At 40.8% G+C, this 24576-nt stretch overlaps 1 protein-coding gene across 3 annotated transcripts in view; it reads right to left on the bottom strand.

Annotated features, from left to right (window-relative positions):
- Positions 1-24576, bottom strand: part of LOC146785847 (maltase-glucoamylase-like) — a 783978-nt gene that overhangs the window by 539783 nt on the left and 219619 nt on the right. For all 3 annotated transcript variants that reach the window (XM_085635202.1, XM_085635203.1, XM_085635205.1), the window contains 3 exons: positions 19971-20096; positions 17314-17445; positions 17105-17221 (listed from right to left, as the gene is read on the bottom strand). In XM_085635202.1, the coding sequence (XP_085491328.1) occupies positions 17105-17221; positions 17314-17445; positions 19971-20096 (375 nt within the window). The remainder of the gene's footprint in view (positions 1-17104; positions 17222-17313; positions 17446-19970; positions 20097-24576) is intronic.

Below are 24576 nucleotides of genomic sequence, written 5' to 3'. Positions count from 1 at the left end.
TATTAAAGGTATTGATGCCTGCTGGCATTTATGAAAAACTCAAGGAAAAAGAGTGGGAGGTGGGAGACCAAAAGATAGACTGGACAGCATTAGAAAATGAAGAAAAGGCCCGAGGTCCAGGTTCGGGGCTTGGGGACAAAACTAAAGCACTACCAGGTTTACTAGTTCAGGTACTGCCACGTTTATTAACCACGAAAAAGGAAGACTGGGGTGCAATCTCAGCCTGTAAACAAAAGCAAGATGAAGACACTAGTGATTTCTATGCCCGATTCGAAAAATGTTTTGGTATAAATAGTGGTATAAAAGCAAGTAGCGAGTCATACCCACATCTGTTTGTGACAAAATTAGTTGAAAATTCCTTGCCCCAAGTGAAGAATAGAGTATTAAAATTCGAGAGTACCTGGCAAGGTAATACCCCATCACAAATGTTACAAATGTTACAGTATCATCATAATAGAATTAGAGAGGAACAAGATCATGAACAAAGACGCATGAAAGACACGAAAATGAAAATGCTAGTCTCCCAGACAGTTCCAGCTGAAGGACATAAAAAGGGTACGACACATTCCGGTGAATCAGCAGGACCTGTAAAAGGGACATGCAACTACTGTAAACAACCAGGTCATTATATACACGATTGTCCAGTCCTGAAGCGTAATATCGCCACAGGTATTACAAAAGAAAGACCACGGCCACCTAGACAGGATCAGAATGAACAAGGAGCACCGCAGCATGCACAGTCCATGCCAGCTCCACAACAGTCTATACAGTTTGTGCCAGCTGCACCAGCGCTGCCTGTTGCTGCCACACAAACCACGACACGACAGCTGTACCAGACCGCACAGTACGACTACCCTGATTATCAACGATACGCATGAACCAGCCTAGAGAGGGAAGTCGACTTACCCCTTATCGAGGTCCCTGTAGACCAAGAAGGACCTTATGTACATAGTGAATTATTAGGCCAAGATAGAAAATTCCTACTAGATACAGGGGCAAGTCGAACAACCATAAAACGTAGTGAAGTTCCAGGGGCACCCCTCTCAGGCTCACAGAATATTTCCCTTGGTTTTTCAGGAAAACCTATTGTTAACGAAGTATCACAGCCTCTTCCACTGACGATAGGACCCTTGACCAGAACTACAGATTTGTTGCTTACTAAATCATGTCCAGAAAACTTGTTAGGTATAAAAACACTGAAAGCTCTAGGAGCTATAATATGTTGTTCTCCGGAAGGAGTAAGATTGTTTTTACGTGATTTCAAAGGTCATTATGTGTCTCGAGACATGGATCCCCGACTGCAGACTTTACCTACACATCTATGGGCACAAGGCCCTACTGACGTTGGTTGCATGAATATTACACCATATCGAGTGACACTAAAGGCAGGAGTGGTACTACCACGAATGCGACAATACAAGTTACCACCAGATGCTGTAGTGGCTTTACTACAAATCATTGACGAGCTCATTGCCCAAGGAGTGGTTGTAGAAACAGACTCCAATGTATGTAATTCACCGATAATTCCGATTCTTAAACGAACAGATCCGAAGGCCCCGCCAGTATATCGATTGGTTATTGATCTGCGCGAATTGAACAAATGCATTATGCCACAATTCCCTGTGGTCCCAGATATCTCGTCATTACTGACAGCTATTGATCCTGAAGCAACATTCTTTACTGTAATTGATCTCAAAAATGCCTTTTTCAGCGTCCCTATAGATCCGGAAAGCCAATACTTGTTCGGATTTAGTTTAAATGGACGTAGCTTTAAATTCTCACGCGCACCTCAAGGATTTACAGAAAGCCCCAGCATCTATAGCCAAGCACTGAAACGAGAACTCGACAGTATCCACATGCCAGTAAACACTGCCCTGCTTCAATATGTCGATGATCTGCTGATCACCGCCAGAAGCGAACCTGAATGTGAGAAAGCATCACTGACAGTTTTACAATTTCTAGCTGAAAGGGGGCACAAGGTGTCCCCTTCTAAGCTGCAATTCTGTGTCCAGCGAGTTGTTTATCTTGGACACTCGCTGTCCAAGGAGGGAAGGCAGCTTACACCCGACCGCATTCAGTTAATAGCTAACATGCCTATACCCAAGACACAAAAGGAGGTGCGGGCTTTTATAGGCCTCACTTCATATTGTAGGCAGTGGATCCCTCAGTATGCATTTCTAGCAAAACCACTCATTCAATTAACAACACAGGAGGCAGCCACATCGACTGTCCTCCCTTGGACTCAGGAACACACACTAGCTTTTGAAAGCTTAAAGAAAGCTCTATGCCAAGCACCTGTTTTAGCAACACCATGTTACAGAAAACATTTTACACTCTTTGTTACAGAACGAGAAGGTACTGCCTTGTCAGTACTCACACAGGAACAAGCAGGATCACACAAACCGTGTGCTTATTTTTCTAGTACATTAGATCCCGTAGCTCAGGCTCTGCCTGCGTGCCTGAAATCAGTGGCAGCAACAGCTTTAGCAATAAGACAAAGCGATGCCATAGTGTTAGGACATCCATTGATAGTTCAAGTACCACATGCAGTAGAGGTTCTCTTGAACCGCACACAGACACAACACTTAACTATAGCGCGACTTACAGGGTATGAATTAACATTGTTCCAACCACATATAGAAATCAGACGTTGTAACACATTGAATCCTGCCACACTGTTACCAGTAAACGGAACAGACCCACTAGCTCATGACTGTATTGACGTTATTACAATCACGACGAAACCCAGACAAGACTTGACAGATGTCCCATTGTCAGACCCAGATCTGACGTTGTATGTAGATGGTTCATGTATGAGAACAAGTACAGGAGAGTTAGTGGCCGCTTACGCAGTCACAACAGACACTGAAATCATTGAAACAAATTGTATAAATACTTTGTCCGCTCAAGCAGCAGAGCTCGTCGCTCTGACACAAGCCTGTATTCAAGCCGCAAATAAAAAAGTCAACATATACACTGACTCACGTTATGCATTCGGAGTTGTACATGACTTCGGCGTGCTGTGGCGAGAGAGAGGTTATTTAACTTCTCACGGTGCCCACATTCAGCACGGACCCCTCATCCATGCCTTATTAGATGCAATACATCTACCCACTGCAATATCAATTATGAAATGTAAAGCTCATACGAAAGTTACTGATATCATTTCTCAAGGCAATGATCTAGCTGACAGAACAGCTAAACAGACTGCTCAAACTCAAACATCCGACATGACAAAGACAATAGTCCAGACACCAACACATTGCATGATGGTTAAGGATCCCGCTCTTGATGTAATTGACATACAGACACATGCTACTCCAGACGAAATAAGGAAATGGACTGAATTAGGAGGGATTCAAACGGACCAAGGATGGATGACGAAGGAAAAATCTGTATGGTTCCTTCCTGATTCAATGGTCCAAGTTATTATTAACACTATACATAGTCCAGCACATCTAGGAGAAAAAGCTATGCTAGACAGCATCCAACACATTTGGTTCAATAAACATTTACGAGCAGCAGCTAAACAAAAAGTTCGTACCTGTATGATCTGTTGCCAGTTTAACCCAGGAAAAAGCGTTCCCGTAGAGCAGGGTGGATTTCAGCCTCCTGATCGCCCTTTTGAAATCCTTCAGATGGATTATATCCAGATGGAACGATGTCGAGGATTCAAATATGTTCTTGTAGTTGTCTGTGCTCTTTCCCGTTGGACAGAGGCATACCCGGTTTCAAATTACACTGCCCCGACTACTGCCAAACAGTTAGTTCGAGAATTCTTCCCACGATACGGTTTACCACGTGCTGTCTACTCAGATAACGGCCAGCCGTTCTCATCCGAACTCATGAAACACGTTTCACTTTTGTTAGGCTATCAGTGGAAATTCCACTGTGTCCGACACCCCGAGGCAGCAGGTCTCGTGGAAAGACATAATCAGACCCTGAAAATTAGATTGTCCAAAATATGCAGGGAAAAAGGTGTCGACTGGGTAGTAGCATTACCAGTTGCACTCTTTTACATGAGAATGGTAGCACACTCTCGAACAGGGCTATCCCCGTATGAGGTGATCTTTGGCAGACCACCAAATATGTGGGGGACGCCTATACCACGTAAAATAACTGATATTGACTGTAATATGCTGACAGATTATTTGGCTTCCTTGATGTCTGCACTACAATCTTGTCGTTCACAGGTAGCTGCAGCCTTTCCTGACAACACTGAGGTGAAACCCCATGACGTAATTCCAGGGGATCTCGTTTTAGTGAGGAACTTTGATCGAAAGACTCAGCTGGATCCTAGGTGGAAGTCACCGAAATTGGTCTTGCTCACCACAAGGACAGCCGTGAAGATCGAGGGCAGAAAAGGCTGGATACATTCAAGTCATATCAAGAAATTTCATGGACTACCAGCGGATGTGAATACCACACCTCGTGTGTCTTCACCCATTGACTCAAAACTTCCTTTTGTTGAAAAGAGTAATTCCGAACTTTATAAACTAAAACTCAGGTCCAATCAGTCAAGCAATTTGATTGTTTAAGTCCTCTCCGAGGTGAAGCGGTTGAATTGTCTCTGACATGTATCCCTTGGACCTGAATAGAGAATGCACCCGAAAAATGTTGAAACGACAGGCGTACTGTAAATCACTGCGTAGTCATTGCACAGTGACGTTATTAATTTTGTTTTTCCTAAGTTTCTTAATAATTACTGCAAGTATATTGTTGCACATATATTATCCTATTTCTAGACATGTTTATAATGTTACTGCTGAACATTCTTTTAGTGACCTACCCCCGCATGAATTATCGTATAGATTTGCGCTGCGCAATAACACTTTTATTAGTATGTTACATCATTCCCATCAGGTTAGCAATGCTACAAATTGTTGGATATGTGGCCGACTCCCTCCCTATCAGAATTATAAAGGAATTCTACCTCTTTTTCCATACCCGTTCACACACAACGGCTCCTGTGGAGCATGGTTTAGTTTAATTAATTCCATAGATTCAAATTCTGCAGTTTATCAAGACAACTGGGTATGGGGAAATTTGAACTTAGTTTTACTTAAAGTCTGCTACCCTAACAAGGAGGGACTTCCCAAGAGAACAGGAACTGATCTAGAAAATGAAGTATATGGATTAGGTAATTTTACGCTTAATCTTATGATCCTAAATGTCGAATCCGAAGCTACTCCAATTTTGCCCGCCATGTCAGTATTTTCAGTAAAAGGTGAATTATGTGTAAGAAAGAATGGTTCCATACATATGGGCCATAGTAGATGCACCACTGTAATAGAATTCAGTGATCAAGGCAAGTCGACATTTAGAGCTTCCCGCCATTCCTATTTTATATGTGGTCAGACGGCATATGTACGTTTGCCTCTAGATTGGGATGGTACCTGCTACATTGGATTTCTTTTGCCACCTGTTTTTCTAGCTCCTCCTGATTATCACAGAAATACTCATTTAGTACACAATAGAGAAAGGAGAGATCTCCCAATAGTCGATTACACTGAAACAGCATGGGAAAAATACACAGATTTCAATAAAGGTCTCTTTCCCTATATAGGTACCGTTACCAATAGTAAGCTGATACGTAGATTAACTAGAACCCTTGAAGCAGTAGTGAACGAAACTATTTCCGCCTTAGGCAATTTAACAGAAGAACAGTCTGCTATGCGGATTGTTGTGCTTCAAAATCGTCTTGTCCTTGACGTCATCCTGGCCGATAGGGGCGGAGCTTGTAGGGTCATCGGATCAAGTTGCTGCGTATTCATACCAGAAAATTCGCCATCTGTATATAAAGCTATAACTCGCCTTCATAAGATTGTAAGCCAGATACACCAGAATCCAGGCACTTGGACTTGGTCCGGTTGGTTTTGGAGCGTGTTATCAGCCTGGGGATGGAGAGTTCTATCCTTCCTAGGTATTGGCCTTCTCATACTATTCAGTTGCTGTCTATGCCTGCAATGTGGACCAGCGATTTGTGGTCTGTGTGCCACATCGTGTATTCCACATCAAGATTTTCGTTCAAGATCCCGGAATAAGAAAGAAGAACAAATGATGCTATATGAACAGATCAATGGATTAATGAAGATTGATATCTCTTGACGGGCAAGTAGGGGACAAGGAGGGAATGTGGAAATATGGATTTTTCTGGTCAGTTATGTCCCCTATCTTGGACCCCAACGGTTCTATGTGCATGTTACAAGTACATGTATGTTCCCTCCAGTTCCAGTTATGAAGACGCAAACACATGTGCGTCCACCGTTAACATGTCCTCTTTCAGATCCGCCATGAATAGGCCGGATATTCCATTCCTAAGTACAAAAGGCCACCGCCTTTATATGGTTCACTTATGCCATTTTACAGTCCAGGCAAGTAGGCCCTGATTCTGTCATCAAGCTTTTCTTGCTTTCTGCCTCTGAAGCTCCAGCCTGAGCCTGCATCTGTGACCATGAACTTTGTCTCATTACCTGCGCGGCTCACGAAGCCTGACATCAGCCTGTTGCCTGCCAAGAAACTGTATTTCACCTTCGAAATTATAAATATATATGTCTACCAGGAGCATCACTGTTCTGGCTGGGCTGCAGCTTAAATGCAATGTATTGACACATGGTATAGAAGACCGCCTTTGCTATGAAAGAAAGACCTATGTTTTTATATCATAAGTCACCCTTGAAGTATGCCTTGCAAGCCCATTGGGCTGGAAACTAACATATACAATTAGGCTAATCACATATTGGGGTTAATGCACCCTCACAGTAAAATAAAAGCCAAGTGGTGGTCAGGCTAGACATTTCCCAAAAGGTTTTGTTAGTATTTTCTGCATACTGTGGTGTGAATGACTGTTCATTATTGTGTTTTTATTGTATTAAGTTTGTTCAAAATCAAGTATCAGATCAGTTCTCAAAATGCCGCTCTTTTCGAAATTAAGACAGATCACAACTAGAAAAGGGGTACTCGAAGAAGCTGTTCCTATTCCTCCTAGGGACACTCCAGGGTACTTCATGTATCATAAACACGGCTTAGACACTATATTATTTCTTGATTTATGGGTAGACTACACTAAGGAATTACCAGAAAGTCAGAGGTGGCCCGCAGCTGGGACCTGGGATGCAGAGTGCATCGTGAAAGTAGAGGAAGAGTTATGGAAAAAGAAAGCCAGACAGTCACAGAAAGACGCCATTGAATTATGGCGTAAAGAATCGTATAGACGTACAGAAAAAGCACGTAGACAGGAAGAGAAGAGTAAAGAGAATTCAAATGAAGTCCGAGAAAATCTATTAATTGAAGAAGGTACACGAGTGAAATCAGAACAAGTAGACAGACAAAGACATGCCCTTATGAAGGGTATGTATCCCCTTCTGGCCGAGGGATTACCTAAGGCTACTGCGGGGATACCAAAAAGCCCGCACCTCTGCCCGATACCAAAAGACTTGCCACCCCCATTATTTCCAATAAAGGTACATCCCAAAGGGCATCCTAGAACCGCAGAAGATGTTTTTCTTTCCTCATATTTAGATGACGCAGCTCCAGAGTATGCTAACCCCGCCCCACATAGACCGTCGGCCGGGGAGGTTCAACGCCAAGATCCTGTATCTGTATCTTTACAACAACAAATCCTGGCACAAGTTCCAGCAAGCACGTCCGTTTCCACATCTGCTCCTACAGCTACTTCTATAGCTGTGTCCACACCTATAGTTGCTGTATCGCATTCAACGAATCCTTTCACGCCCGATACCCCAGACGGGGCTACTGGAGGTGCTACTAATATTTTTTCTACGCCACCCAGAATAAATAAACTTACTTTTCAGGAGTCAGCACATCCACGTACCCCCAAACTCATAAATGCACGCACGCTTAAGGAACTTCTTATAGATTGTAGATATGACCCTGTGCCCGGCAAAGAGGACGAAATGATCCTGGCATCATTACGTATCAGACGAGCCGCGGTGTATTTAGGGAAGTTACCAGGAATGACTATGCATCTAGATAATATATATCATTTTGTCCAAACAGGGCGAGATTCTGAATGTATTAACAGAGCTATGGAATACCAGAAAGTGGAAATACAGGGGGAACTGTTACGTTTCCTCATAAATTGTGTGATCAGAAATCAAGACCGACCGGGGGTAGACCCGGAAGCAATGCAAATTCTTACCAGATGGAGCCAGAATATATCAGAAGGGAGACATGATAAGCAAAACTGTATAATAGCCATGTGCCGAAAGATCCGTAAAGAAATAGAACGCCTACACGAAGAGAGATTAGCGGTAGACCAGTTCGAACAAAGCGAGGGGGAAGGATCAGGACTGCCCACAGGACAGTCAGAAACCATAGCCTATGTAGGTAGAGGAAGATCTTGTAATAGTACTAGATGTTTTACTGACCCGATACGTCTGATATGCCCAGATAATAACAGGAATTTCCAAACACCTATAATAAATATAAAGTCCCCCGAGCATTCGTTCCAAGCCACTGACAAATTACTCCGAGAACGAAGGGGTTATCATTTTCTCGATTCTATGGATGAACAAGAATTAGCCAGGTCAGCCGTTCATTGGGTTGACAGTCCCGGAAAGTATGATGATGATACAGTAGCACACACATTTTTGAATCTCACCCCAGATGAACAGCGTTTAGCTGGGATTTATATGATTCAACAACTTCTTATACTATATAAAAGCCAACATTCAGATCCTAGTCCCTTACCTGATATATTGACTGAATTACTCATGAATAGATGGAAAGGTTCAGGTACTAAGTTAATTAAGGAAATACTAGAATCCAGAAAGCAGTACATTCTTTTTGTATATCCAGAACATGATTCACTGGCCATCAAGGAAAGACCGATGTATTACATGGACAGACAGAATCCCTTACGAGAAGTGCACCCAATAAAGGGCGAGGACAATCAGTTTAAACGTGTATATGTATATACGCCCATATCAAAAATAGAATTGTTGGAAATGAAGAAAGTGGTACCCAGTCATGACAAAGACCCAGCGGGTTTCCACCGAGAAATTAAAGACATGTTACTCATGGGAGAGTATACCTATCCCGACATTATGACAATATTAAAGGTATTGATGCCTGCTGGCATTTATGAAAAACTCAAGGAAAAAGAGTGGGAGGTGGGAGACCAAAAGATAGACTGGACAGCATTAGAAAATGAAGAAAAGGCCCGAGGTCCAGGTTCGGGGCTTGGGGACAAAACTAAAGCACTACCAGGTTTACTAGTTCAGGTACTGCCACGTTTATTAACCACGAAAAAGGAAGACTGGGGTGCAATCTCAGCCTGTAAACAAAAGCAAGATGAAGACACTAGTGATTTCTATGCCCGATTCGAAAAATGTTTTGGTATAAATAGTGGTATAAAAGCAAGTAGCGAGTCATACCCACATCTGTTTGTGACAAAATTAGTTGAAAATTCCTTGCCCCAAGTGAAGAATAGAGTATTAAAATTCGAGAGTACCTGGCAAGGTAATACCCCATCACAAATGTTACAAATGTTACAGTATCATCATAATAGAATTAGAGAGGAACAAGATCATGAACAAAGACGCATGAAAGACACGAAAATGAAAATGCTAGTCTCCCAGACAGTTCCAGCTGAAGGACATAAAAAGGGTACGACACATTCCGGTGAATCAGCAGGACCTGTAAAAGGGACATGCAACTACTGTAAACAACCAGGTCATTATATACACGATTGTCCAGTCCTGAAGCGTAATATCGCCACAGGTATTACAAAAGAAAGACCACGGCCACCTAGACAGGATCAGAATGAACAAGGAGCACCGCAGCATGCACAGTCCATGCCAGCTCCACAACAGTCTATACAGTTTGTGCCAGCTGCACCAGCGCTGCCTGTTGCTGCCACACAAACCACGACACGACAGCTGTACCAGACTGCACAGTACGACTACCCTGATTATCAACGATACGCATGAACCAGCCTAGAGAGGGAAGTCGACTTACCCCTTATCGAGGTCCCTGTAGACCAAGAAGGACCTTATGTACATAGTGAATTATTAGGCCAAGATAGAAAATTCCTACTAGATACAGGGGCAAGTCGAACAACCATAAAACGTAGTGAAGTTCCAGGGGCACCCCTCTCAGGCTCACAGAATATTTCCCTTGGTTTTTCAGGAAAACCTATTGTTAACGAAGTATCACAGCCTCTTCCACTGACGATAGGACCCTTGACCAGAACTACAGATTTGTTGCTTACTAAATCATGTCCAGAAAACTTGTTAGGTATAAAAACACTGAAAGCTCTAGGAGCTATAATATGTTGTTCTCCGGAAGGAGTAAGATTGTTTTTACGTGATTTCAAAGGTCATTATGTGTCTCGAGACATGGATCCCCGACTGCAGACTTTACCTACACATCTATGGGCACAAGGCCCTACTGACGTTGGTTGCATGAATATTACACCATATCGAGTGACACTAAAGGCAGGAGTGGTACTACCACGAATGCGACAATACAAGTTACCACCAGATGCTGTAGTGGCTTTACTACAAATCATTGACGAGCTCATTGCCCAAGGAGTGGTTGTAGAAACAGACTCCAATGTATGTAATTCACCGATAATTCCGATTCTTAAACGAACAGATCCGAAGGCCCCGCCAGTATATCGATTGGTTATTGATCTGCGCGAATTGAACAAATGCATTATGCCACAATTCCCTGTGGTCCCAGATATCTCGTCATTACTGACAGCTATTGATCCTGAAGCAACATTCTTTACTGTAATTGATCTCAAAAATGCCTTTTTCAGCGTCCCTATAGATCCGGAAAGCCAATACTTGTTCGGATTTAGTTTAAATGGACGTAGCTTTAAATTCTCACGCGCACCTCAAGGATTTACAGAAAGCCCCAGCATCTATAGCCAAGCACTGAAACGAGAACTCGACAGTATCCACATGCCAGTAAACACTGCCCTGCTTCAATATGTCGATGATCTGCTGATCACCGCCAGAAGCGAACCTGAATGTGAGAAAGCATCACTGACAGTTTTACAATTTCTAGCTGAAAGGGGGCACAAGGTGTCCCCTTCTAAGCTGCAATTCTGTGTCCAGCGAGTTGTTTATCTTGGACACTCGCTGTCCAAGGAGGGAAGGCAGCTTACACCCGACCGCATTCAGTTAATAGCTAACATGCCTATACCCAAGACACAAAAGGAGGTGCGGGCTTTTATAGGCCTCACTTCATATTGTAGGCAGTGGATCCCTCAGTATGCATTTCTAGCAAAACCACTCATTCAATTAACAACACAGGAGGCAGCCACATCGACTGTCCTCCCTTGGACTCAGGAACACACACTAGCTTTTGAAAGCTTAAAGAAAGCTCTATGCCAAGCACCTGTTTTAGCAACACCATGTTACAGAAAACATTTTACACTCTTTGTTACAGAACGAGAAGGTACTGCCTTGTCAGTACTCACACAGGAACAAGCAGGATCACACAAACCGTGTGCTTATTTTTCTAGTACATTAGATCCCGTAGCTCAGGCTCTGCCTGCGTGCCTGAAATCAGTGGCAGCAACAGCTTTAGCAATAAGACAAAGCGATGCCATAGTGTTAGGACATCCATTGATAGTTCAAGTACCACATGCAGTAGAGGTTCTCTTGAACCGCACACAGACACAACACTTAACTATAGCGCGACTTACAGGGTATGAATTAACATTGTTCCAACCACATATAGAAATCAGACGTTGTAACACATTGAATCCTGCCACACTGTTACCAGTAAACGGAACAGACCCACTAGCTCATGACTGTATTGACGTTATTACAATCACGACGAAACCCAGACAAGACTTGACAGATGTCCCATTGTCAGACCCAGATCTGACGTTGTATGTAGATGGTTCATGTATGAGAACAAGTACAGGAGAGTTAGTGGCCGCTTACGCAGTCACAACAGACACTGAAATCATTGAAACAAATTGTATAAATACTTTGTCCGCTCAAGCAGCAGAGCTCGTCGCTCTGACACAAGCCTGTATTCAAGCCGCAAATAAAAAAGTCAACATATACACTGACTCACGTTATGCATTCGGAGTTGTACATGACTTCGGCGTGCTGTGGCGAGAGAGAGGTTATTTAACTTCTCACGGTGCCCACATTCAGCACGGACCCCTCATCCATGCCTTATTAGATGCAATACATCTACCCACTGCAATATCAATTATGAAATGTAAAGCTCATACGAAAGTTACTGATATCATTTCTCAAGGCAATGATCTAGCTGATAGAACAGCTAAACAGACTGCTCAAACTCAAACATCCGACATGACAAAGACAATAGTCCAGACACCAACACATTGCATGATGGTTAAGGATCCCGCTCTTGATGTAATTGACATACAGACACATGCTACTCCAGACGAAATAAGGAAATGGACTGAATTAGGAGGGATTCAAACGGACCAAGGATGGATGACGAAGGAAAAATCTGTATGGTTCCTTCCTGATTCAATGGTCCAAGTTATTATTAACACTATACATAGTCCAGCACATCTAGGAGAAAAAGCTATGCTAGACAGCATCCAACACATTTGGTTCAATAAACATTTACGAGCAGCAGCTAAACAAAAAGTTCGTACCTGTATGATCTGTTGCCAGTTTAACCCAGGAAAAGCGTTCCCGTAGAGCAGGGTGGATTTCAGCCTCCTGATCACCCTTTTGAAATCCTTCAGATGGATTATATCCAGATGGAACGATGTCGAGGATTCAAATATGTTCTTGTAGTTGTCTGTGCTCTTTCCCGTTGGACAGAGGCATACCCGGTTTCAAATTACACTGCCCCGACTACTGCCAAACAGTTAGTTCGAGAATTCTTCCCACGATACGGTTTACCACGTGCTGTCTACTCAGATAACGGCCAGCCGTTCTCATCCGAACTCATGAAACACGTTTCACTTTTGTTAGGCTATCAGTGGAAATTCCACTGTGTCCGACACCCCGAGGCAGCAGGTCTCGTGGAAAGACATAATCAGACCCTGAAAATTAGATTGTCCAAAATATGCAGGGAAAAAGGTGTCGACTGGGTAGTAGCATTACCAGTTGCACTCTTTTACATGAGAATGGTAGCACACTCTCGAACAGGGCTATCCCCGTATGAGGTGATCTTTGGCAGACCACCAAATATGTGGGGGACGCCTATACCACGTAAAATAACTGATATTGACTGTAATATGCTGACAGATTATTTGGCTTCCTTGATGTCTGCACTACAATCTTGTCGTTCACAGGTAGCTGCAGCCTTTCCTGACAACACTGAGGTGAAACCCCATGACGTAATTCCAGGGGATCTCGTTTTAGTGAGGAACTTTGATCGAAAGACTCAGCTGGATCCTAGGTGGAAGTCACCGAAATTGGTCTTGCTCACCACAAGGACAGCCGTGAAGATCGAGGGCAGAAAAGGCTGGATACATTCAAGTCATATCAAGAAATTTCATGGACTACCAGCGGATGTGAATACCACACCTCGTGTGTCTTCACCCATTGACTCAAAACTTCCTTTTGTTGAAAAGAGTAATTCCGAACTTTATAAACTAAAACTCAGGTCCAATCAGTCAAGCAATTTGATTGTTTAAGTCCTCTCCGAGGTGAAGCGGTTGAATTGTCTCTGACATGTATCCCTTGGACCTGAATAGAGAATGCACCCGAAAAATGTTGAAACGACAGGCGTACTGTAAATCACTGCGTAGTCATTGCACAGTGACGTTATTAATTTTGTTTTTCCTAAGTTTCTTAATAATTACTGCAAGTATATTGTTGCACATATATTATCCTATTTCTAGACATGTTTATAATGTTACTGCTGAACATTCTTTTAGTGACCTACCCCCGCATGAATTATCGTATAGATTTGCGCTGCGCAATAACACTTTTATTAGTATGTTACATCATTCCCATCAGGTTAGCAATGCTACAAATTGTTGGATATGTGGCCGACTCCCTCCCTATCAGAATTATAAAGGAATTCTACCTCTTTTTCCATACCCGTTCACACACAACGGCTCCTGTGGAGCATGGTTTAGTTTAATTAATTCCATAGATTCAAATTCTGCAGTTTATCAAGACAACTGGGTATGGGGAAATTTGAACTTAGTTTTACTTAAAGTCTGCTACCCTAACAAGGAGGGACTTCCCAAGAGAACAGGAACTGATCTAGAAAATGAAGTATATGGATTAGGTAATTTTACGCTTAATCTTATGATCCTAAATGTCGAATCCGAAGCTACTCCAATTTTGCCCGCCATGTCAGTATTTTCAGTAAAAGGTGAATTATGTGTAAGAAAGAATGGTTCCATACATATGGGCCATAGTAGATGCACCACTGTAATAGAATTCAGTGATCAAGGCAAGTCGACATTTAGAGCTTCCCGCCATTCCTATTTTATATGTGGTCAGACGGCATATGTACGTTTGCCTCTAGATTGGGATGGTACCTGCTACATTGGATTTCTTTTGCCACCTGTTTTTCTAGCTCCTCCTGATTATCACAGAAATACTCATTTAGTACACAATAGAGAAAGGAGAGATCTCCCAATAGTCGATTACACTGAAACAGCATGGGAAAAATACACAGATTTCAATAAAGGTCTCTTTCCCTATATAGGTACCGTTACCAATAGTAAGCTGATACGTAGATTAACTAGAACCCTTGAAGCAGTAGTGAACGAAACTATTTCCGCCTTAGGCAATTTAACAGAAGAACAGTCTGCTATGCGGATTGTTGTGCTTCAAAATCGTCTTGTCCTTGACGTCATCCTGGCCGATAGGGGCGGAGCTTGTAGGGTCATCGGATCAAGTTGCTGCGTATTCATACCAGAAAATTCGCCATCTGTATATAAAGCTATAACTCGCCTTCATAAGATTGTAAGCCAGATACACCAGAATCCAGGCACTTGGACTTGGTCCGGTTGGTTTTGGAGCGTGTTATCAGCCTGGGGATGGAGAGTTCTATCCTTCCTAGGTATTGGCCTTCTCATACTATTCAGTTGCTGTCTATGCCTGCAATGTGGACCAGCGATTTGTGGTCTGTGTGCCACATCGTGTATTCCACATCAAGATTTTCGTTCAAGATCCCGGAATAAGAAAGAAGAACAAATGATGCTATATGAACAGATCAATGGATTAATGAAGATTGATATCTCTTGACGGGCAAGTAGGGGACAAGGAGGGAATGTGGAAATATGGATTTTTCTGGTCAGTTATGTCCCCTATCTTGGACCCCAACGGTTCTATGTGCATGTTACAAGTACATGTATGTTCCCTCCAGTTCCAGTTATGAAGACGCAAACACATGTGCGTCCACCGTTAACATGTCCTCTTTCAGATCCGCCATGAATAGGCCGGATATTCCATTCCTAAGTACAAAAGGCCACCGCCTTTATATGGTTCACTTATGCCATTTTACAGTCCAGGCAAGTAGGCCCTGATTCTGTCATCAAGCTTTTCTTGCTTTCTGCCTCTGAAGCTCCAGCCTGAGCCTGCATCTGTGACCATGAACTTTGTCTCATTACCTGCGCGGCTCACGAAGCCTGACATCAGCCTGTTGCCTGCCAAGAAACTGTATTTCACCTTCGAAATTATCTGCTCCGTTCCCTGCCCAATGCATTCCTGTCTAGTAGTTTAAGTAAACATTCTTCCAGCTACCGAGCAACGGCCCGGCTTCTCTGTCTTCATGCAAGTAATTCATAGCCCTGTTACTATGGAAGATTCCTGCCCTCGCACCTAGTGTAGACACTTAGACGCTTGTATACGCACTAACAGTCAGTATAGTCAGTATAGAATAAGATTCTACTCTCAGAGACCTCCCTTCTGGATAACATAGTTCTTTAAACATAGGATGTTAGATATGATTTGGGATTAGGTTGACTTGACCCTCCAGACTTCTGTCGCCACATGTAGAGCTAAATGTCAAGTCCCCTTCACCCCCTAGTTGCACGTCAATCACACGTCATACTGCTGCGCGCGCATCTCTGCCAAGTATTTCTGCTGACATTGCGAAATTATTTCATAGGTCCACCCATATGTGACATCACAACCAATGACGTTTCCTTGTTACTCCCAATTACGCCTCTTTCAGCTACGCATGTGAAATGTTATCTTTGCTATCAATTGTTACGCCTCTTGCATTTACTTCACTGTAATGCCTATTGTATAAAAGTGAATAATTATCAATAATGTATGTACTTCACTTCCTGAACCTCCGTGGTGATGGAACTTGGAGGCCACGATTTCGAAATCGTCCATTAGAATAAAACCCATTCCGAACCTCTAATACCACGGATTCTGCCTCTTATTTACTGAGCTATTTTTATTATGTTCTGTATCAAATTAAGTCCCGGTAATTAAATTATTTACCACATGTGTGAGGCTCTGTAACTTACCTAGTTTGATGATAATTACCAGCATCGGGTTGAATATCAACTTTGTTGGTGCCGCTGTGATTGATGAGTTCTAGAACATCAGCAACAGCAGCTGTAATTGATATGCCTTAGACCAGGAAAATAATCAATTTATCTTTCTGGGGAGGTGGTCCTTGGTCCTTTAACTTCAAGCAATTCACAAAATCTGTGATAAACTTAAGACCTGGCTTTTCAACTGAGACTTTGCACTCACAGTACCCAAATACCCCTAGGGGTGACAGTGTTGCACTATACAAATGCTGATTGATTGATTGAGATATGCTGATAACCTTGACATTATCAAGGATTTTTCACACCAAACACAAAATATATTACAGTTGATTCACTCTGAAGTCCACGTCTTTTACATTCTTCCCAACAAGCAATGCTATATTACCAGACTCTGAAATGCACTTCTCTGAAGTCATAAAAAAACACACTATCATTTTGAACTGTCAGATTCAATGGCCTATGGATTGCTTCCCTTTCCAGCTAATATTCAATCTGAATATTAATATGGCCATTCTTGGGATCTCATATATGATGTGATATGCTATTTCACACCTCCAGATTCATTGTGGAAATCTACCCACAGACTATCAATCCTATCTTATTTAACATTAGAAATGTATGTATCTAAAGTTGAACGGGGAGCAGTTTAATGCTTACCTCTCCAATGAGTGGCGTTTTTCCATCTGATATGTTTACCCACACACCAAGTGCGGTGCCGCGATCGTAAGCTTCATATGGACCATTGATGAGAGGTTGTGTACAAATAGCAGGGTCCTAATGAAAAAAAGAAATCAAATCACATTGAACATGTTTTCCTATTAAATTAGACATTGCTGCAATTTGAAATCTTTATGGGGAAGAATTACCAGAATGATGATGTGTCGCTGACCATGAACGTGCAAATCGTCTGCAAATTGTGGGAGTCCATCAAAGTTCACTTTGTCAATTGTGAAATCTTTCCTGCCCTCCATGTAATCGATATCTGTGAACTGGACATCCTGAAAATGTAACACAGAGAATGTTATGATTCGATATCTAGAAAAACCAAATACTTTCAGCAGAGAACAGTAAGAATTTCTGAGATGATGGACCATGATGCCATAACTTCTCATGCATTTCCCGGCAGCCCATTTGTCCAAATGAGCTTTTTTATCATATCAATATGATACCCTTTCTCCATGCACATACAAATGCCGCATTCTTTCTCATTTTGAATAAATACCAGCTCGGAAAAGGCTTTAAAAATGTACATGAGGAATATTGTTATGTTTGGACCGGCCCCCGCCCGTTGTCATTGCAAGGGTATCAGCCATGAACTGCTCTTAAAGTGCTCCTGTTTTCTTTAGACTCTTTCCAACTGTATATGTCCACGTAAAAGCAAATGTTCTTTTTATGTCCATTGTCATGGCCTGATGTGAACACTCCTTGTGTGCCATGTATGTGTATACATGCGTTGGAAGGTTGGGTAGTTTTTGTGAAAGAAAAAGTATTTTTTCAGTGGACCCCAAATAGGGAACCAATCTCTTTAAAAATAGCTACTGTATTTCTGAGGGAATGTGAGAATTCAATTCCTTTCCACACAATGAAAACATGAAGTAGCCACACTCAGGAGGACAGATATTATTATTTCCACTCAGTAAAAGAACAAACAAAACCTCAGTCAGTTTACATATTTAATTGCAACAAATGCAGAGCACTATAAATAATTCAGAAACTTGACGGAAGATTGGGTGGTAGATTTACTAACATTTGGTGCCTGGTTTATGACTCCAAAGTGATGAACATCAGCACAAAATATTTGAGATTTATTTTCTGGCACAAAATTGTATTTGTGCTGGGAAGTATCCTTACGTAATACAAAGTAACTACTGTGCTGCTTTCCACTGTTTTGTGCCTCTGGGACTTCTCAAGGGTGGAACATGGGCATTCCCATGCAACCCGCCATGGTTTGTCATTGAAAACCCTATCTACTAACATTTGTATATTGGGTTCTGCACCAGAAAATAATGCATCTTTGACACTGGTGTTAAAAAGGAGAAATGTTTTTATTTCTCCAAACTTTTCAGACTTTTCATGGATGCTGCATTGTGTAGCACACATGCAAACTGGGAAATGCTTTATAGTTGTCTAATCTTATCACTTTGAACTGGAAAGGTAAATTCACAGTACAAAGCCTATGCCAGACATCGCACACACTCCTTTGCACTGTGTGACAAAGGTATTCCTATGGCTCTAGGCAGCCTGATTGTGGTTCTACACTGGGAGAGAGAACAGGATTGTGCCACATCTCAGTAGATATTTTATGGGCTGCTCTTTCCCTCTCAAGCACCACCTTGCAGTAGCATTGGCTCCTGCACTGCACTGCAGTGTGTGAGAACTTTATTAATCTGTCCTGAGGAAACCACACTTGGACAAAGACAGAAAAAAGAAAAGAGCTTCAAGACAAGAGGGTGAGGTGCCAGAATACTGATATCAGGATATCATCTGCTATATATATTGAGTTCTATATTTCCACAAAAGTGTCACCCATTGAATGTTGATAACAGAATATCTACAACCAGTCAAATGACATATTTCTAAATGATACTTAGGAGATTATATTTTTTATATTTATGTCAGGGGATATTTTTCTACACGCCATTCTGCCAACCAGCTGTTAAATTACTTAGCTCATTGAGGTCTGAGGAAAAAAATGAGAAGAATTTTTAACTTGGAGAAAAGATTAGGGAAACAATTGTTCACTATTCTGTGAGCCATTTTGATATAGATGGGAAAAGAGGACCAACCTTGCTGACCTTTCCTTGGATGAGAACCTATGGAAATGTGCTACAGGTTGAGAAGAGAGCCCTTAGTTGGAGAGATCACTTAATCCTCAGAAGCAAACTATTTTACATTAGACTCAGAAGCAATCTCTCTATATGTACAGTGGTATTTATGTAGTAAAAACTGATCAAGTGCGCACCAGTGTTGCACATTAAGGGATACCAGGAAACAATGCAAGATCATGAACATGAAGCAAAGGTTAATCAAGTGATTTGACCACAGTCTCACAATTTGTAGCAGAAGATGTAGTTTGAATCAAGATACCCATATTCAGAGTTGTCAGCACCACAACTAGTCTTTACCTGCTCAAAAAAACTTCTAAATATATACAAGAGAAAGCAGCAACCGTGGGCATGGAACACATTAATGTTGCCAAAAATAGAAGTAGCAGAGGTGGCTTAGAAGGAAAAAGGGATTGCAAAATATAAAGAAAAGGGTTGGCCCAGAGTTTGTATTGCCTCTATAACCCCTGGATCCATTATATGGGTGGGCGTAATTCCAACAGGTAGTAATTATTAAAGATTACATTCACTCAGCCATAGCTGAAATCAGAAGAGTACATTTAAAATGGACAGTTACATTTGGTTACAAAACATCCCTGGCATTTTCTATTTCTGAATAACGTTTAAGTCAATATTTAAAAAAGAAAAGAACATGACTTGTAAACACATAAATTAAGTTGCATTCGAGCCTCACTTACACAGGGCAATCCAATGTCTCGATTCCGCTGGACCACATCTTTCACTTCGTTAAGATTTTTGTAACCCCATCGACTAAGATGAAATCCAAGACTCCAGTATGCGGGCATTGCAGGTTTCCCAACAAGCTGAAATTGTGACACAATAGAATTCCACAATGTTATTCTGGTACATCTAGAGAAATATGCTCCTTTGAAAACTTGTTGCAATTTCCTGTAATCCTAGGCAACTACTTTAAAAAAATCAGACATTTTTGCAATTGAAGCTCCTTGCCCATTCCTTATTCTTCTCGACAAGTGAAGACCTTTGTGGAAGATGGGAATAGTGGCCTGTGAAAAAGGATGCCAATAGTAAGTGTTGAAATGAGCAAACAGTAGTTATCTTCCTATGAAAACATGAGTTTCTCAGGTCTTGTACTGTGGAATTAAACAATGCAATGTCAATACCTCTTCTTGAACACTGCTTTCATGGGGGATGTCCAGATGTGAGGGGATAAAAACAGGCAGATCATAATTAAAACAAGAGCTACAGGGAACAGCCCACACATGTTTTACATTTTCTGGAGACAACTTATGTTAATATTTTGACCAATGAATTAGCCGCGGGTATAGATAATACTATGCTGAATTCATTACTCACATCAGGCATCATGGAGGTGGGGCAAAAGGTGAAGATACTACATCCTTCATAAAGTATGTAGGAGATCTGCCTTTTATATTTTGTCACCCTGATGTGTGCCTTTTTGTGGTCTCAATTTTGCTAGTATTATGACTCTATGCTCTGTGGCATTGCAGTTTACTGACTCAGTGCCTGTGTTTTCTCACTAAAACTATACTGTAAAATTGGTTTCACCAAGTTGTTGTATTTAACTTGCCATCTGTTAAAGACATCACACAAATGGCATGGAAGTTTAATGATGCCTTAACTGGAATGCAGTGTGTTTTTACATCACCCACACACATGACATCAATATATGGCTTGAGGGAGAACCCCTGTGCTCTGGCCAGGTTGAAGTATAAAAGTACTACATTTACAAATGGCAGGGAAAAAGTGTCTTCGACATATAGGAAAACCAGCATTTGTATATTAGCCAAGTCACCACTATATATAGAGTGTTAATCCATAGGGCTTGGTGCTCAATATATAAAAATGTTGTGTACTACCCATTGGGAATAGTGTGCTCTCAAAGTAAATGATTCCCCCAAACTAATTATATTCTGTTGAAACCTAGATAGAAGTAAAATTTGTTATCCATATTTAGGTATGGCACATGCTATAGAAATGTTTAATTGTATTTTTATTTCAGTTTCAAAAATCTATTCCAAAGGCGAAATTAGAGCTTTAATAACTTTAGTATAAAAGTAATTTTAAAAAAGTGTACTTTGTACCAACTGAAAGAAAACCAGTTTGGAACTGGTTTGACTGTCAGCTCTTCTCCAGAGGACTAAAACACACCCTGGGATGACTTGTTAATGAACCTTCACCTGGAAGGCAATTGCTTGGCCTCTGGCAGAAAGAAGGCAGTGGGGCTGTTAGCTAGTGTAACTTAGCACAGATTAGGCTTCCAAGAGAACCAGGAACAGCTGGAAGAACAAAAGGAATCTTTCACTATTCTTCCTTTGACTCGGATATGTTAAATAGAGTTATCATGAAATACTGCCATTCATTTCAAGGGCAGTTTAGCCTTTCTAGCTTTATCCCAGAAGGAGGGAAACCCAGTTCTGTCCCTGACTGGGAGAAGACCCTTTTTCTACATTGGGAATTGGCTATGGGATGGACTAGACCTCTTTCGTGTAGAGGACTGTGGAAATAATCTTGGCTCAAGGGACTTTGGGAAGGTTTTCAATACATCAAGAGAGGTAAAACTGAGCATAGAGGTGAGGATTCTGTGATATAGTAGTCAGGATTGGGTGTTGGCAATTTCCCAGATAGTGGTTAGTGAACAGGATATGACTGGAATTTGACCAACACATCCTCAAAAGACTCCTACTACTACTCATGTAGCACTATTGCACTGCTCTTTCAGACTGCAGGAAGATGATGGATCACGGATTCCTGCCACCTTCTGGCACCCAGGGATTAGAGCAGGTCTCCAAGGGTCAAGGGGTAGACCTCTTGCCAACATATACAGGTAGATTAAGACTGTCAAAAACCACTATCGAAAGGCCCTAGTAATCAGGCCTGGTGTCTAGACTTCTACCCAGAAAAACTGATGTCTTCTGACAAGACCAGAGAAACTTTCCCAGCAGAGGGAGAAAATTGAGACAAATGATGACTGGGACTAGGACAAAGCACTGAGGCTTCTCCAGGGTGCACAAACTCTTGTTGGATTGAAAGCATGATTTTCCACTTGTTGCTGTGTTGCTACCTGGTTTAGCAGAACCTTGTATTAAGCCCTAAACTAAAAGCTATGACAGCGTGGCCTGCTTCAGTTACTATTGCAGTCCACCTGAAATCATGCTTAGCTCCTGGTAAGCCCAAATTGATAGTTTCCATTGGTTGGCGCTTTATGCTTTTTTGATGTTTTTGCCTAAATAAACTAAAAAAAATATCCTTTCCCCATTATCAAATTGTAATTAATTCGGCGTCTTTTGCTTATTTCATTAGCTTCTATTTGTAAAATTGATATTTGAATTGGATAGTGTTTTTTCTCTGGGTAATTGTCTGCTTCTTTTGCCACAGCTACTAGGGGTTGAGCGGAGTTTCTCTTAGAATGGTGCTAAGACATGTATTTCAAGTGTGTTTATTATGTTTGTAAGAGTACCACCTTCACAAATTAATAACTAACTTTTGTCAGAGTGCTTTCAACAGATTCATTTCCTCACACTCCTGTCCCTGCAGTCTCCATGAAATGGGTGAGCGAACACACCGCAGGTATAAAAATTCTACACACTACACACTGAAAACCCCCTTTCTGCTGCCATGAACACTGGCAATATTATTTGTAGGAAAATTATGGGTTGCAAACCGGATGATTCAAAACATACGAGACTCTTCTGAGAGGCACCCAAGACTTCACATTTTTAATCAGCCATGCAGTTAAAAGAATAAGATTAAATATCCCACATCTGGCCTTAAGGAAACCTTTGATAGACTGTTATTTTCTGCTAAGTAAGTCTTCATGGAGGGCAGTGTACTTCTAAATGCTATGACAAAGGGGTATTGTCCAAGCGCAACAATTCTTGGGTATTTGAGGAATGTTTGGACAAAATATTGAGTTCAAAATATCGGGACTCATAAATAACGGAAACAAATATCGGGATACGAAAAATAATGTGGTATAGACTATCGTTGTCAAGAATATTGTTGTGTTGGTAAGTTAGATGTTTTTAAGAATATTGTTGATTTAAACACATTTTCAGTCGATATAGTTGTAAACATATCATTTTTTAATTTTTTTAAAGTGTTTTAGCTGTAATATATATTAATTTTAGGTGTTAGTATTGTTGGTGTAATTGTTTTTAATTTTTAAAACTGCAGTTTGTAGTTTTAAAGGATTTTATTAATGGTATTGGTGATTTATATTGTTGTAGAGGTTTGTGTTCGTAGGAGGGGCAGAGTGAGAAGTTATTTTATTTAGAAATATGTTTAATTTATTGTTAATTTATTTTTTATTGTAAGTCAATGTACTAATAGATTGTTAATTACTCAATGTTTTAGGTGTTATATTTTAAATTCAAATTTTTTATGTAAATTTAAATAGCAGGTTGTTTGGTTTGTAGGGGTATAGAGTGGGAAGAAAACTAAGGTATATACAGATATAATGTTTCTCTAATACATTTTTAATTGTTAATACATTATTTAGTTGATTTTGATTATGTACAGAGATGAATACTGATTTTTTAAGTCATAATTTAGTTGAGGGTGCTGGGTCCATAGTAATTGTTTTTAAATGGAAACCTAACTGTTTTCAATTATTAATTATGTATATTACTTAATTTATTATTTATTGTGTAATTGTTCTCATGTTTTATTCATTAAAATATGTATTGCAATTTTCAGATGAATATTTACATGTAGGTCAATGCTGTTTTATTATTTTAGGTGAGTAGGTTGCTAAGAATATAAACATTTTGCATTATTTGTGTTCATTTATATTATTATGCAATTTATTAATTGGAAATTAATTTGGTATTATGTATTAGTTGAAATTAAATAAGTGATTAGTTCCTTATTGTGTTTTTTGTAGTTAGTGAAGTTGATAATATTGCATGTAATATGTAACGTTTAAAATAAATATATGTATTTCTGTATATAGTAATTTAATAGTGGGTTGTGTTCAATTTTCTTTGACTAATTTATTTGATTTGTAGTTATGTATGTAATAATTTTTTGTCAAACACTTTCCCTGCTGATACTTAGACTGGAGAGTGAATAGTAAATCTATTCCCTCCTCCAAGGTTCAGCACTTTCCCTCCTGTTGCTAAGACTAGAGTGAGAATAATAAACCTGCTCATTCCAAAGTCTAATACTTTTCCTACTGTTGCTTTTATTGGAGTGAGAATAGTAAATCTAAACCCTCGAAGGGCCAACGCTTTACCTACAGTTGTAATGACTGGAGGAAGAATAGTAAATCTAACCCTTTTGAAGTCCAACACTTTCCCTAAT

This window comes from Triturus cristatus, chromosome 11, assembly GCF_964204655.1.
Source record: "Triturus cristatus chromosome 11, aTriCri1.1, whole genome shotgun sequence".
Lineage (NCBI taxonomy): Eukaryota > Metazoa > Chordata > Amphibia > Caudata > Salamandridae > Triturus > Triturus cristatus.
Note: the sequence above shows the minus strand (reverse complement) of the source record. Positions and strands in the feature narration are given on the sequence as shown.